The sequence below is a fragment of the Atractosteus spatula genome, chromosome 7 (assembly GCF_055471065.1).
Source record: "Atractosteus spatula isolate fAtrSpa1 chromosome 7, fAtrSpa1.hap1, whole genome shotgun sequence".
NCBI lineage: Eukaryota > Metazoa > Chordata > Actinopteri > Semionotiformes > Lepisosteidae > Atractosteus > Atractosteus spatula.
The window spans coordinates 58,931,568-58,948,321 of NC_142712.1; the positions used below are offsets into that span (position 1 = coordinate 58,931,568).

Sequence of the window (16,754 nt, forward strand, 5' to 3'; positions counted from 1 at the left end):
TGTAAAACTGGGCCTTTCCTGGAACATTAGCACAAAGTTTGTGGAGCTCACTGTACTCAGGCTACATTTGAAATGAGGTGTATTAAAGGCTCTGACACTCAAAAATTCTATTTGCACCAGAAAAAAAATGGGGTTTATCAATTGTAACTCCTGAAAGAAGGAACCACTGTGAACAACCACACCTGCAATCCAGTGAAAGGAGCAAAATGGAGAAAAACTTGTTGAAATGTTACTCATTTAATCTAAATAAGTAGGAAATAAAAACAGAGATATGGGCTTAATAAATAACTTCACATAATCATGTTGTCTTATTTAAAAAACACTGAATTAAACATTAAAGTATTTCATTAGAATCAATTTATACTGTACAGCACATCTTTTCTTTCTTATATAATACTCCTGTTGATCTGTGTCTAATTCACAAGGTCATGATCCATTGATTTAGATTTAGATCTCGACAGACTAACAGCATCAGGTTTTCTCTAAATTTATTTCAAGTTTTTTAACAGACCTACAGTATGAAACAAACACAGATTTCAATCTGCTTTTAATTTGTTCACTCTGATATCATGCTAATGGTAATGGTAAATATGATTACATTTACTGTCCCTTTTCTCTTTCCAAATTCAAATTTGTTCATCATGGAAATGTTTTACATCTCGATTTTTCCAGAATATCTCAGAATTGTACTGGTCTTGGCTCATATATCTTAAAGTCTATAACTCAAAGTCTGTGTGGTTGTTGTTGTTCTTTTTTCTGGACATTAGCTATAAATATTGGCACTTAACATCTTTTAAGGAACATATTAGGTTAATATTTAACAATTTGCTAACATTTCCCCTTATTTTAGTTACCCTTATTCTAGTCCCTTCAACAACAAACAAATCTCCTTTGCAGCAGTTTTTACACTACATCAGATGGGTTCTGGCAATTTGAGCATGAGGGCCTCCGGTCCTTGACTTTTACACACACTCACGCATACTGTAGGTGCTTACTGTGATTCGCTTCATGTCCAGCTGCCTCAGTTGAACCATGTAGCGCAGGGCAGTTTGCTTGTACCATGTCTCCTGGGCTACAGGGTTTCCATCCAGTGTGACCTCAGACAAGGAGCGGTTGTCTCCAAGGCAAGTAAGATCATCAAAACTAACAAAAAACAAGAAAGAAATAAGAAATGTACATAAACAGGCAACAAGAAAAAGCAGAGAACCTGTTTGCAAAATCCACATTTTTCTCTTACTGTATATCTCACTTATTGCAAATACCATTACAGATTTCCTACACTGTTTTCTTGTTTATTCCATCCATGCATTTTCTAACCATTTATTCCAATTCAGGGTTGTGAGGGAGCCAGAGTCTATACCAGGCAGTAGCAGTAGCAGGCACAAGGCAGAATACACCCTGGATAGGATGCCAGTCCAGCACAGGGCAGACACACACACTCACATCAGGGCCAATCTTCCAAGAAGCCAATTAACCTGCCAGCATGTTTTGGGACTGTGGGAGGAAACTGGAAACTCTTGGAGAAAACCCACACAAAAACTAGGAAGAACATACAGTACAAACTCTATGCAGATAGCCCCCGAGGTCCAGACTCAAACCCAGGGCCCCAGCACTGTGGGGCAGCACTACTCTGCCTATTTTCTTGTTATAATTGAAATAAATAGGGCTCTTTGTCTGAGCTTTGTTTTTCCAGGAAACATCAAAACATTATTGTTTAGAGAAGGTCTAGAAGGGGGGAGAGGAGTAAACTTTTACTTACTGTATACTGTTTTTAGATCTGAAAATGACTGCAGTTTATTACACCTGACATTGTAAAACCCCACTGCCTAACACACAGCTATAACATTTATAATTCCTTCTGAGAAGGAGACAGAGCACAGATTGCATGCTAGTTGCCTTAGCAGAAGAGACCTTAGGTCCAGCTTCTGCATGCTAACAAGTTCAGCTGTCTGACCTCAGTCACACTAAATACCTATTGAAATACCACAGCTACTCAATATTACTGAAGCTGCTGTCTGTGCCACTGTCTAGTTGTCAGCTATATTTCTTAGTTATAAATTATCCTAGAATTGAACTAAGTGGTTCCTTTAATTAACGTAATGAAATGGAATCTCTTAAAATGCATTATTATACATTATTGTTTATTGTCCACTACTGTGGAAATTTGTCTTTGGCTTCTCCCATAAACATACAAAACACACAAAACATAGAAGTCACATAAAATCACATCATGTACATGAAATCACAAAAACAGTGTTTACAACATAAATAAATGGAGAAATAAACAGGTAGTGGTGAAACTACCTTAACAAACATTCATTGTGCAGTTTTATTGCACAGGGGACAAAGGACTTAGTAGTGGTGAGACTACCCAGAGAGACTACGCTGTTATATTGTTTCTAAAACCAACAAGCCAAAAGGCCCTACTGATCAGTAAGTCATCTTCTCCACAGACACTAAACTGTAACCGGAGAATTAAATTATAAAGCAATCACTTTTGATTTCAAATCTAAAATACCAAAGTGTCACTTCAAATACAGACATGTAGCAGAAATGTCTCACATACGAAGTTTTCAAATCATGTCCGTCATGTTGACAAGGAGGAGATATTGTTTTATATTATGAAGTACCTGAGGAATGAGAAGTATCACCGAGGACCCTTATGCAAGAATGTAAGACGATAGGTTTATATCTAGATAGCAACCATGCTCTATATATTACATTACCATTTATTATTAGGCTTTAGTGTCTTTATTAAAACAAAATATCTGAAGGGCAAGTACAGTAGCTGTACTTGTACTATATCAATAAATGTCGCATTGTTACAGACCCATTGATACTGCCAATTCCGATTCAAGAACTTCCCTAGTTTGATTATTTTTCTATGGAAAAATAATCCATCGATTAGTTGAACACTACAAGCAATTAAACAACAGTTACCATTACACAAATGACTACTGCCAGTGACTGCATGGAGTCAGCTGTTCAGTGCAGCTCGTTCACCTCGGACAGCTCCACATGGGTTTTGGAAGAAGCAGCCCAAAAGGTTTCAGTGGAGGAGCCTCCAGTGAGCTCAGCAGCTTTCAGGCAGTGGAATAAAAAGGCCTCACCACAAAGCTAGAGATGGAATGGGCGCCCCGCTCAGAGCCAAAACAGAACTGTGTTATCGGTCTCCCTAGAGGCATTACATGGACTGTTAGCTCACAGAAGGAGACTCAGGCTAAATTTAGCCTGGCTGCTAAATTACATGCTGTCAGTGCATATCCGTAACAAATGGACTCCACCAACAGGAAGGCAGGTGGGAGTTCTTTAGGGATGCATGGGGGATTACAGCAATTGCAGGACCCCATGCTAAGGTTACAACCCACCTATTTCCTGTGTGATGACTGGGCTGAAACTAACAGCAACACTCATTCACAACACAGCTCTAAAACACTCGGGCACAAGCAAACGCAAACCTTTATCTTCTTCTTTCATAACAAATATTTTCATAACAAATTTCTAGCAAATAATGTGATATGTATTTAGATTCTCATGGGTAAATGTAATATTTATAAACACAGATACCTGACTGTCTTCCTCAGACTCTCCGGGATGAAGGGAAAACAACAGGGAGCAAGTTGTACACATGAGAGCTCTAAGACAAGTATTTAATTTGATGAACAAGATCTGTCTTCAGACCCTTCTCCTAGGTTCTGTTGCTGTTCTAAAACAATAACAGCTAAAAAGCTGCATTATTTCTGAAACTCTCATGTGTTTTCTTCATATAACAGAGCAAAACACACGAGAGATCATTTCAATACAACATACTGAATACTACAGTATATGCAAAACAATAATTAAATCCCCACTCCTCTCTAAGGTGCTTAAAACTTAATTATTTTACACAGAACTGAGTATACTTAACAAAGTTTTTTCTTTTTGGATATGTGAACATTCAAATAATCTCAGAAATCAGCATTCATCCCTGATGATTTAAAAAATGAGCATACTCAGTTTAATGCATGTTCAAGGGACATACCCATTGAAAAGAAAAACACTGATGCTGCAGCCATCCATAAAAAGGGTTAAAAAAGCTGGTCATAGTTATTATAAACCAATAAGCCTATGAAATGAAAAGGATTTTATGGGCAAGAGAATATCTTTTTTTTCCTGCCGGCAACTAGTTGGTAATCTCAGTCCATTATATCATTGCCTGTACTACAGAACGAGACAGCTTTCCGCATACCACTGCTCATTATTGAGAATAACGATGTTACTACATGTGTTGGATGAGATTTAGAAAAATGCTTCATGTCTTCATCTTTGAACCTGTAATTATGTGACTCATCTATGAATGTGCACCAAAAGCTGAGTGGGCTACATTGCAAAGACAAAGATGAGCTAACATTCCTATCTGCTGATCGATGCACATGGAAATGCAACAGGGCAATTTACAGTCCTGTTCCATATCTGCTTTTCTCTGTAGAACAAACAACAATACAATGTGTAACAATAGTTTTAAATGGAAATAAAACTTTTACGTGTCCAACTTGCCCAAAAATTACTAACCTGTGGTTGAAGTAAAACGTGTTTGTTGGATACAACATTGGATCAATCCTCAATAAACAGAGTCTAATATATATCTCATGATTTCCAATAATGACACTTCACAGACTTGCTAACTCAAATCAATTTCAACCTTCTTAAGTAGCATAATCTGATTTTTGTACATAGTCAAAGTAAAGCATTTCCAAAGGTTTTTTAACATTGATAACATAATTGATAACATACTGACATCCATAACTACATATGAAAAGAACAACTGATAAAATGCAGTGCTGCAGCAGAGAGCCGGGCATCTGCCTGCTTCTCAGTACATGAGCCCCTGCTCTCTCACCATGTCTACACAGGCATTGCTGAAGCAATGTTTATAGGTCAGGCTTTCAATCTCTCCCCTAAACCGCAGTTCAGTATCACAGAATTAACCTGATGAAATCTGCCAGTTGCTTAAGCCCACGATGCACTTCTTTAGTTTGAAAGCTCACATCCCTGGGTTTCACCTTCTGCTATCTCAGCACTGCACTACTCATCACCGCTCCGTACATAATAAACACACAGCACAATACAAAGGAAAAAAAATCTAATGAATACATTTTCTCAAAAACTTGATGCAGTGGTATTTAAATTGTAGTGTACAAGGTCTGTAAAATTTCACCACTGCAGAAATTATATCCATTCGTGATATTCTGGAACTCTGCTGGGAAGCATGCACACAGCCAAACTGGGACAACACTGTATTGTAAGAGTACAACTGCAAATAAAATTACTAAGTTATTTCCATTATACACCTTAAGAAAGTGCTGATCTGTATAGCCATTGTACAATTCACGGAGAATGGCAAATTTATCGCTGTGGCGTTCCAAAAGAGACATTTTAATGTACAGTATTTAAAGATGTAAACATGCTGAGCCACTTTACCTCAGACCTACAATATCCCAACTGTAGATCATTTAAAAAAAACTAATAAACGTTTGATGATAGAATTTTGATCTGCAGAGCCAACTAAAAACAGTTAGGCTATTGATTTCCACAAGCAAGGCCCTCCTGAAGTTTGCTGGCTGAGGTCTTATGCTCTTTCATTTCAATGAAGTCCTTTCTGTATAGCTGTACCCTCGACACTCGGTCAGCACAGGGGTTTTTTTTCCATTACAAACTAAAGCATTTGGTCTTGCAGCACGTAAAAATAAGAAAACAGGTGGAAGCCTTAATATTCTGCTTTGCTTTTCTTTTTCAAAAGAATATGACAGAGAAAAATGAAAACACTGCAAATATTATTCTGAAGACTTACAATATGCTCACATTAAAAAAACGATGCAACAAATACTCTTTGGTCAACTTTTTCTAACCATACAGTAAACAGCTTGACGCTCAAGTACTAAATAACTGTCATTAGTTTGTTGGCTCTCAGGGCTGTTAAGCACTGCGACTCTCCCCTCTCCAGTCAGCAGAACGATGTGTCCTTGCTGGCTCAGGGCTTCATTAGCTCTCCAGTGACACACAGCCTCAGCAGCCCTGAGCAGACAAGGTCCAGCTCCCTGGGCGCCGGGGCTGCAGCCAGGACAGAGTTAAGGAGGTGGCAGTGTGGCAGGTGGCCCTCTTACCTGGTGATGTTGTTGCAGCTGAGGAAGAGGCGCTGCAGACTGGGCAGGCAGTCGACATCTGTCTGCAGGGAGAAAGAAAAGCTGTGAGGCGGATGCCCAGAGCCGACAGCAGGGACAGAGACAGCAGCGTGGACCCTATGTGGGTCAAAGCTTCCCAACCCACAGAGCCGGTGGCCTGCACCATTCCCTTCAGTCACCTTGCAGCTTCACATTGATTTCTGCTTAGCACACAGCTCCATCCGCGTCTCTTGCAGTGCTGCTACAGTACAGGGCTGGGGGGAGGGGGAGGGGGACTGCGTGTTAATGCAGAGATCCACTCTGCAGGAGCCGCCGCGCTGTTTACAAGGTGAACCAACAGAAAGACAGAGCGGGAGAAGGCTGAAAGCCTGATAGGAGAGAAACAGAAATGCAAATCAAAAGTAAAACACTGATTATACCAATCTGTTTCATTTTCTAGGTATTTCGAGATGAAACGAATGAAGGAAAACACAGAGGGGCTGGGGGGAAGCACAGAAACTGATAAGGAGAAAGAAAGGAGTGAGCAGTGTCCTGTGCTGTAAATCTGAATCCATCAGGGCATTCATGTCTGCGCCTTTAAAGCCATGTTTAAAAATGAAAGAGCATGCTGGAGAGGATGAGACCAGGGACTGGAGAGGGAGGTGCAGAGAAAAAGCTGGGAAAACGGACAGTGTGAGGAGACTCCCAGGGGGCTGGAATGTGCTGCGTCAGCCCCACGACAGAACCCACACCCAAAGCTCTCATCCAGCTTCAGTGAAACCACGCACCTTCATCATTTTTAACGTATTCCTCTTATCATGTGTTTTCTTTTTTTTTTGCTTTGACTATCTATTCTTCAGATTTTGTTTTTTTAGATTTAAATTCCAGTGAATTTAAAAAATGATGGTCTTAGCTCAGAATATGTTGCTGCATTGGCAAGTTTTTACATACAAAACAGATTTCTTAATTCAACTGAAGTCTCCATGATCTTTGAAATTGTTTTAATTGTTCACTCTTTGCTTGATATTTCCTATTTACAGCAGAGCATGAGTATAACACTTGCACTTTAGAGTGCCTTACTTTGACTTGGCATGAAGAAAGGTAAAGAGACTAAAAAAGACTGATATGTGTAACTGCAGTCCTGACCTTCACACCTGTGACATAAATGGGTGGTTTGTGATGCTCTCTTATGCACCATTAAACAGAGATCACCTGTTTAATTGCACTTAACAAATGCAATGGAAGATAATCCACTTTGCAAACAGATATACTGTATTGGTGATGATCACATACCATTCAAAATCTTATTTAAACATAGTCAAACTAGATATGGCTACCAAATGTTGTGATTCTACATCATTTTCATTTGGAAATGAACTAAGAAAAGCAGGGAGACAAATCTACATAAAGCATTTGAATTGCTTTGATTATTGATTCCCAATGCATTTAACCAACTGCATATGGGAAAATCAATACTTTTATTAAATCTAATGTACCTCATACTAAATCTATACCTAAATGATATACCTATACCTAAAAGATACTTTTGGACTAAAATAACATAGACACCTTATTTATATACAGTATAGTTTCTAGGAAAATATATGAATTATACATTTTCATGTCACATAAAATTACGCATTTTTTGCACAGAATATTCAGAAAACTGGGCTGTTCTCTGGGCTGCAGCTTCACGTTTCTGTGTAAAAAAAAAAGCAAAAAAGCACCCTTCTGCTTCAAGAAGACCTAGATGAATTTCAGTCTGCAACTACTCTAGAATTACATTTTTACTGCTTAAGGCCCTGAGACGAGAAGCATGAGCGCGAACATTACAAAAAGGGTAAGAATAAGAGAGCCCTCAGTTTAACAACATTACAATAAGTATGTTAAACCGACCTGTTATTCACTATAAATATAACTGTGATTTCGCACAATGAAAACAAAACTGGTATCTGGGAGTCCTGCTGGAGACAGGCAACTGAAAAAAGGCAAAGTACTGTATGTCCAGGAAGGACAAAGCCTTTTTTAAAACAAAAATCACAGTGGTCTGAGGAAAAAACATACTGAAAAATTCTCTGCCTTGACACAGACCAAACAGTCTCTGGGGTAAAAAAGGCTCCAGAATTGAAGGAGCCCGGAACGAACTCCTGACAGCTGAGATTTTTAGGTAAAAGCAGTGACATCTGTCCCTGTCTGAAACATAGCTGTGAATCAGTTAAGATTGAACAGGAGTAAACAATACAGAGGAACCTTCCTGCAGTACTGAAATCATGGCTTCTGAATCTTAAAACCCATTAGGGGAAAATTTGATAATGCACCAGTAATGGTACACAGCCTACATAAAATAAAGGATGCTGTAAAAGGTCATCTTAAAAAACTGGATGCTTTTATGAAAATGAACAGAGGTGCACTGCTTCCCTGATGTGATTTGCTCCCTGGCACCCATCCACGCCAGACAGATTTGCTGGGATGTTTGGCTCAAACCTAGAGGTAGTGACTTATAGGCTACTTTCTCAAGCCCATTTATCCATTCTGCTTTGGCACGTGTGCACTGGCGTCTTTAAAAAGTCAAAGCCCATTTCATTTAGAGACGGGAAATCAGGAAATAAATACCAAGCAGTCAGCACACAGCTCTCTGTCTATGCTTACATTCGCAAAAGCACCGTTAATACAGTATGTTCCACATTAATTTACATCCTTGACAACACTAAAATAAATAGTACTGTACATGTATCATGGGTGCTTTGTTCAGCCAGTGTATGTAAACTTTAGTTTGATTGCTATCATGTTATCATTTCAGTTAGAAAGCTGGAGTTTCCTTAAAAGATCATAGGCATTAAGAGAAATTGCATTCTGAACAGTTCTGCCAGAGCATGTACAGTACTGTAGATCCATTTTTGGAGGTCATGTTTTTGAAATAACAAAAGTAAAATTCTTTATAGAACTGACCTGGGATTTCTTACATAATTGCCTGTTTGTATTAGGGTCACAACATCTCACCAGACATGACGAGGTTGGAAAGAGCCGCCAGGATAACTGAAGCAGAGGTGGGTTCTTAGACCCAGTGAGACTGTGACTGCTGCCAGTTCTGTGGTGCCTGAGTGCCTGCAGGCCAGAGGTGAAGGCAGAGGCGGATGCACCACTCCACCACTCAGAGGAATCTATTCTATGGAGCTTACAGCACTTCCAAAAGGTGAACTGTTTGATGGGAATGCGGGTGTCTGCTCTTAAACATTCTGTACAAACAAGTGGTGATTCCAAATTAAGTGTGAATATTATAAAAAGTACAACTCTGATTTCTTCTGAAAACTCTCTGATAGATTCCAAGAAAAGAAGCTTGCTGTGGTGCAATTATGAAGGAGCAGGTAAGATGGCAACGCCTGTTGAATGGAGCACCACTGAAGCTTTTATTACTGTTTCATGAAATTAAAAGTGACCTAATTAAAAGTGAACCATGTAATTGCTAAAACAGATCCACAAAGGAATTTACTGCATGCCAAACAGCACATGTATACATATTACATCTTTTATCACATTGTATGGCATGAAATGGTACCAAACATATTCCTGTCCAGAAGGGAACCTCATATTCAGAAAGACCCACACAGACTGCAGGGTGGATAAGGTCCTTCAAATGAACTAGCACCTTATCCAGATTACTACAGTTTACTACAGAAACTGGGATAGTACTGGCCAGAGAAGCTTAAAGGCTTTACTTAAAGTGGTACAATTTACCAATAAACGCTTTACATTATTTTAAACAGTTGGTGTATAATGGTGTAAAAGAAGAAACATTGTCAGAACGGAGAACATTATGGGTTAAAAGCAAACCATTACAATCTAATGGTTTTGCTTTTCTTACACTGTGATATTAAGATACTCTTTTATCATTTATCACTTTAGCAGGATCCTGCCCTCACATTCTTACTTACTGCAACTGTACCTGTAACATTCAGGTGGTGAATGTCAAAGACCTTGTTAAATATACAGTACATACTTTCAGTTGGGGATAATATGTTTGACAGGAGTAAAGTCGGGGCTATAGATTTCAAAATGACTTCAGCAGGTCTAGATACCTAAATTCCATGTTCTCAGTGATTTAGACACCTGTATGTATTGTCTATATCTGTGTTCAGTAAGTACAGTATGTATCTATGCTTTCACAAAGGTTCGACTGTTAACATTAATTTGCCTGTATCTATAAATTTTTTGCTCACACAAATTGCACTTTCACAACCACCAACTCAGAATCACCTCCCAATTTAATTTCTCATGGTAAATTGGTAGAAAAAGTTTTTTGTATTCAAGTTTTTAAAATTAATAACTTAAAAAGTTATGTTGCGTTGCCTCTTTCAGAGCAGGTACAGTATATTGTTGATGTATTTATTTTACATTCTGATTAATATTTTCTTTCAATCTATGTAAATTGTATCAAGGCAAAAAAACAGGTGTGGTCTTTTTTTGTTTTTTTATGTGGTATTAGATCTGGTAAAGTAAATCATTTTTTTCATACTACATATTTATTGTTCTGTTTTTATTATTTGCCATGTTTTTAATGTACTGTCTACATTGTGTGGTGTCGTCAGCTGTACTGTGTCCTGAGAGATCAGCGCGGATAAGAATTCCAATGTATTTTTACATACGGCAATAAACTCCTCTAATCTGCTCATGCAAAGATTTTGGCTTTCTAAAAATGTTAATAAGAGACTTGAGAATTGTTTTCTATTCATGTGATTTATATTTAAAAAATGATTTATATTTAAACCTTACTATTTTTGCAAAACTGTAACTAAATCAAACTTGTACTCCCACAGGTATTGAAATTGACATATTTAAAAAAAAACACCACAACATTTCTATAGATGTCTGTGTGATGATCTGGCAATATCAACATATCATGAAAGATGCACGAAAAGAAAAACACAGCTTCAAGGTTGAATTACATTACACGTCAAGCCATAACATTTTATCTTATTGTTCAATCTATAATTCATTGCTGCCACAACTTTATGGGGATAAATAAATTATTCACTTTTTCCACTTTAACGTATTGACAGCTCCAATGTACAGTAATAATACTGTACATAACAGGACCAAAAGAATTTGTAGGGAAAGTTACCTAGGAATTTGGACATCCTATATTCATAAATAAGCACACAGTCCTAATTAACTGTTGGATGACTTGTCATTATTGAATTTCTTTCTTGTGAAGCAAGGCAATACTACTCCCTTGTGTTACCTTTCATAAACACATTCCAATCTAGTACTTTTTTCTTCATTTGCAAATATATCACTTATTTGACATTGTACACCTTGCTGCAATTTGAAATGTGTGCATACTGTATGTCTCATACTACATACTGGTTTAGGGACACCAGTGAGACTCAGAAAACCCACTTATGCACCAGCATTCATAGCCGAAATTGAGCTACAGTAACTGATGTCTCTCGGGAGTCCGATTGCTCAACACGTATAATCTTTGTGAAAAACGTATTAATCCATCAAATATAAAGAGACAATTTATACATGTTGTATAACAGTGAAGAAAGTGGAAAAAGCAGTGTTTAAGAGTTGCATACAGTAGTGTCATTCTGAAATCAGCTGGATACATATTTAGAAATTTTGAAAATTCCACTTGGACTACAATAATGTGCAAAAGTGACATACAGTGTGATAGTGATTTTAAAAAATGAAATGACACAGATGTAAGTAATGACAATTTACCTTGTTAGGAAGGGGGCAAGAGGGCAGAGGGACCTTTCTTCCTTTCTGACTCCGGTGCTCTAAGTTTCCATCCTCTAAGTGCTCGGTTTACAATAATTCTTACCGCAGGATGTTCTGCTTTTTCTTCCATGTTCTGCAAACCTACATTTTGGCACTTAGCAGAAATTCGTCTTGTTATACATTAATGGTAGTAGGTTAATTAGCATACTGTTTGTTTTTTCTTAAATACAAGGAATTTTCTTCCTTTGGAAACCACCCATGAACGGCTTTCCAAGTGCAAGGGCCTCATCATCTTGCAGCTCACATCTCCGGGTCCTTTGTGCGGTGCTAACGGCCGTGAATGTTTCGTGTCTGTCCTTTGCTTAGTGGACAATCATGTGATTCAATCCTCCATTTATTTTTTTCAGCTCTTTCACATTGTTTCTTGGTTTGAAACCAAACCAATTGAATGAAACATCTTAACTGCACATGTAGCAAGGAAAAAGCCTGGTTTAACCATTTTCAGCTGCTCATCTCAAGGTTTTCTTTCTTCTGAATATTTAGCTTAAAGCGGCACCCTCCTAGCAGAACACAGTATATGCTTTCTGCTTCTAATCTCTGCTTGAACTTTATCCAGAGTGGAAAAAAGCAAGGTGAAGTAAACTGAAATTTAATCAACTGTGCAAAACAAACTACAGCTGGGGCACAAAAGGAAACATGAATGTGCGCAAACAACATCTGGCCAGTGGAGTGGTAACTAACAAAAGGGATGTTTGTCAGAAAAGGAGTATGCGGGCAAAGAGAAGGCTTCAGTTTTGTTTCATTTTTTTGCAGAGAGAAATCACAGGCGGTGCTCTTTGAGGACACCAGAAACCTCTTACACAGCTCCTAATTATACAAAAAGTACAGCAACACTGAGACACTGAAAATTCGCTACAGCTACCGTTCTCTCACATTCTCTCAGAAGACAAAGTTGTCTCACAAACAGATCAGACAGTGTAAGGAAATAATATTCCCCTTTAAGAGTGTAATACTCAAATTGTATACTTCATGTTAAACAATTATTTTCCAAATGACCAGTGAAATGTTCAGAACAGTGAAACACAAGCCAGAGGATACAAGTGGAAAATATACAGCATGGAAGTGCGTTTCAAACCAAGATCAGGAGGCATTTCTTTACCCAAAGGGTTATGGTAGTAAGAAACAAACTACCTAGCCGTGTTGTTGAAGCCGAAACCCTGGTTTCTGTCAAAAAATGGCTGGATGAGATCCTTGTATCAATTAACTAACTACCAAATGAGTGAGATGATCCAAATGGCTTCCCCTCTTTTGTTTGAGTTTGCTATAGATGAATACCATGGTTTCCCAATATACTTACATTAATGCAGTTTCCATCATACTGAGCATAGTTGTCATTTTATGGCCCTTATTAATTGCTTTTTATTTGGCTGACATTTTTATCCAAACTGACTTAAACTCAAACCCATTGATACATCTGGGTGTATTAGCAGGCTCAAGTGTAAGTGAACTACCTCGCAGATTTTTGCAGTCACCTTGAAATCTGCTGTTTATTGGATTTTGTTGTTCCTTGAGTCTTCAGTACAAGTTGGAAAGTGTTATTCTAATTGGCTCTTAGTGACAATCTCTTTAAGAAGCAAAATGCATCTGTATTAGAACAAGAAGGAATCCCAATAAAAGAATGAAGGACTACAGCTTGTCGTGATGGCCCCCACACCACTGGCAGTAGTCAAAGGGACATTACATTCTGCCTGCATACAAGCCCTTATAACAGCCTCGGATTGCTCCTAACGCCCAATGTTGTGGAAAAAAAATAGAAATGAGAAGTAAATGTAACCAGGGAGATGTTAAGTTTAACACACAAAGTCAGAACACTGAAGAAACAAACGAAACAAGGGTGGGTGACCTAAGAAAAAAGCACCATGTTCCAACTTCAGCGTCTCATAGAAGAAAATAATTAGAAACAGCCTTCCCTGTGGCATGATTAGTGGCAGTGTTATAAAAACACTGCCATGTTAGGTCAGGTTAACATTACACAGAATAATAAATACATGTCAAGACAATGAGCTCACTGACGAGCATTTTAAAACACCGATACTTAACTCAGCAGCACACATCAGTTAGCACACATTATGGCAATATACAGCATAAAGATGCAAGGAATGGGTGATCCAAGGTGAAGCCCATCATAAACTGCAACTGTTAACAGCATAGGCTTTTCAGGCAGCAAAGGCAAAACATGGAAACATTATGAGAACTCATAGATCCTTATTAGATTTACAACACTAGACTCCACTAGACTCCAGAAAATAACAACATCTGCACTATTCATTAAAATTGCAATTACATTCATTCATGTTGTGGACACTTTTATCCAAACTGCCTTACAATCACGTCTTATCAAGATGCAAAGGGTGTTTATAACAGTAGCACACAAAAATAACAAAACCACAGAAAACAGCAAGTGCAGTCTTAATTAAGTGCAATGATGCTGCACAATGCTAAGGAGATTCACACTGATAAAAAAATACTGCAAACTAAAATATATATTCAGTGAAGACAATCAAATGTTTAAAAAGCACAAAAGAAACATGAAATAGTAAATACTACAAAAAAAATCTAAAAACTACTGCATATAGTGGAAATGTGATGTAGAGTGAAGGTACACTATACAAAAGAGTCGCAATCATCAAGCAAGATACTGTATCTGTCTCTCAAACACTATGCAATCACAAACTTAACAAGCTTCCTATCAGATATTCTACTATGATGTCATTTGTGAATTCTTCAAGCAGAATCATGATGGCAAAGCATAACTGGACAAACTCTCAGGTGTTACGAAACATTTGTGAGATGTTAATTTTGTTATGGGCATTAATATTAATATTCATTATGTTAATACTGTACTCAAGACTTGTGGCTCAACACTTCACCAATACAGTTCATAATGATGCAGCCCTAATGTTTTAATACATTAGTTGTTATTTTTTAGCACCACCTAATTTCCTAGATATGCCACCCATCAGCTTTCATACAACTGGAGACATCTGACGCACTGCTGTTGGTGAAGTCTGAGTCTGAATTCAAGCCAGTATGTCATATCTTTTCACTTCCAATTACTGTGCTTGGCTCAGGTTCTTCATTTCATGAAATCACAGGTCAAAGTGTGCAGCACCTTCGCTCTAGAAAGAAAAGCATACATTACTTCTGTCTAGCTACCGCAGTTAATTAATATTAAAAGCTGGACTAATATAACAGCTAGACTATGACTCCCAAAACACTGCAGCAGTATTGATATTCTGCTCCTCACTTTTGTAATGTACAGAAACACAGTCAGTGTACTTCAGGTACTGCTATATACTGTATCTGCAGTGGAAAAAAACAGCAAGCAAGTCTGAGGCATTCAGGCAGTGACTTCACAGCATGTTTTAATAAAATATTCAAAAATGATTTTCGGGGATGAATGAACGGGGTGAAAAAGATTTTTCTAAGTGCAGTGAATGAAAGACTTTAAGAGCTCAAAAACCACCACTCCTGCGTGTCAGAACGCAAACCAACAAACGTCCACACAGCCAAGGCAGATCAAAGGCATTAATAACACTGTCACCTTTAACAACTGGCTCATCTTTGCTCAGACACTCCCTTGTTTTCAATGTGACATAACTTCTTGATGTTTTTCAGATCTTGTGCACCCTGCCTGCCAAAGTGTCAACTTCCCTTTTTATGTCATGTCATGTAGAGCAATTTCAGACACAAGGCATCTCAGAGTTCACTACAGGGTCACAAAACCCCCCACCTGAAGTGAAAATCGCTTAATGCTAGATGTTGAAAAGTTGGCAGGATCAAGAAAATGAACAAATAACAGAAAATACATATAAAACTAGAATTTCCATGGGAAAATTGGGCAGCATATTATTTCCAGAAAAAGTAAGCGTTTAACTGCAGCCTAATAGCTGAGTGAACCAGCCTCACACAGAGCTCGCAAAGGGAGGAGCAGGGAGACCAGCACACGACCACCTAGTCCTGCGTCCTGGTCCTGGAACAGTGGACGTGCTGCGTCAGAGGATCTCGGAGAGCAGAGGATTTCACTAAGGCAATGGGGATGTACTTACTACATAATTACTACACCAAAGTTAAAGTTTAAAATCAGTCCCAGTACTCCCTGGACATAGAACTGAACTGAAAAAATAAAAACGAGAAATGAGAAATGATTATTATTAGAGTTCATAGTGAAATTTTACAGTTTAGACTGGCCCAATTCTTTTTCAGGGGAATGTACACTTTAATCTATAGACTGTAAAAGATGGATGAGAAGCAGAATTTGTCTGAGCCATTATTACATTAAATAATTATGAAAATGGTTAAGACACACTGCGGCCAGGGCGCTCTTGAGGTGTTTCTCAGAACCATGATGTGGCTTGAGCAGGTCTTTCCCAGTCGAAAATACACAAAAGGCTCAACAGTAGGTTGGGCGGGCTTGCCAACAAACAGCAGCCCTGAGGCCTGTCCAGCACTGAAGAGCTTTCAGTCAGGTCAACAGAGACACGCCCCTGCTCAAGTGGTGAGTGGCTAAGACAGCCTGGGGCGTGCATGTGTGAACCTTCGCTCCTCACTTGCAGGTTCGGAGGTCACTACCAAAACAACTTACTAGATCACATCCAAACCCCAGCACTTGGAGAGCAGAAGACAGAAACATAACTGGCAATACCAACAATCAGGAAAAAAATACTTATGCGATATACAAAAATTTGCAGGTGACTTTTAGATTGTGTTGTATTATATATCATTTAAAACAGTATACGTATAAACGTTCTCTGTAGTTGTAGTATTATAATATAATTGAATCCAATCAAAAAAATATATTTCCCTTGTTACTATTCCCAGCCTGATTGT

General features: G+C 38.3%; 1 protein-coding gene across 1 annotated transcript in view; it reads right to left on the reverse strand.

The window, feature by feature from the left end:
• Positions 1 to 16,754, reverse strand: part of lrrc49 (leucine rich repeat containing 49) — a 110,102-nt gene that overhangs the window by 63,109 nt on the left and 30,239 nt on the right. Inside the window, exons 9-10 of the mRNA XM_088920679.1 lie at positions 6,144 to 6,205; positions 996 to 1,143 (exon numbers count right to left, since the gene is read on the reverse strand). Coding sequence (XP_088776805.1) covers positions 996 to 1,143; positions 6,144 to 6,205 — 210 coding nt within the window. The remainder of the gene's footprint in view (positions 1 to 995; positions 1,144 to 6,143; positions 6,206 to 16,754) is intronic.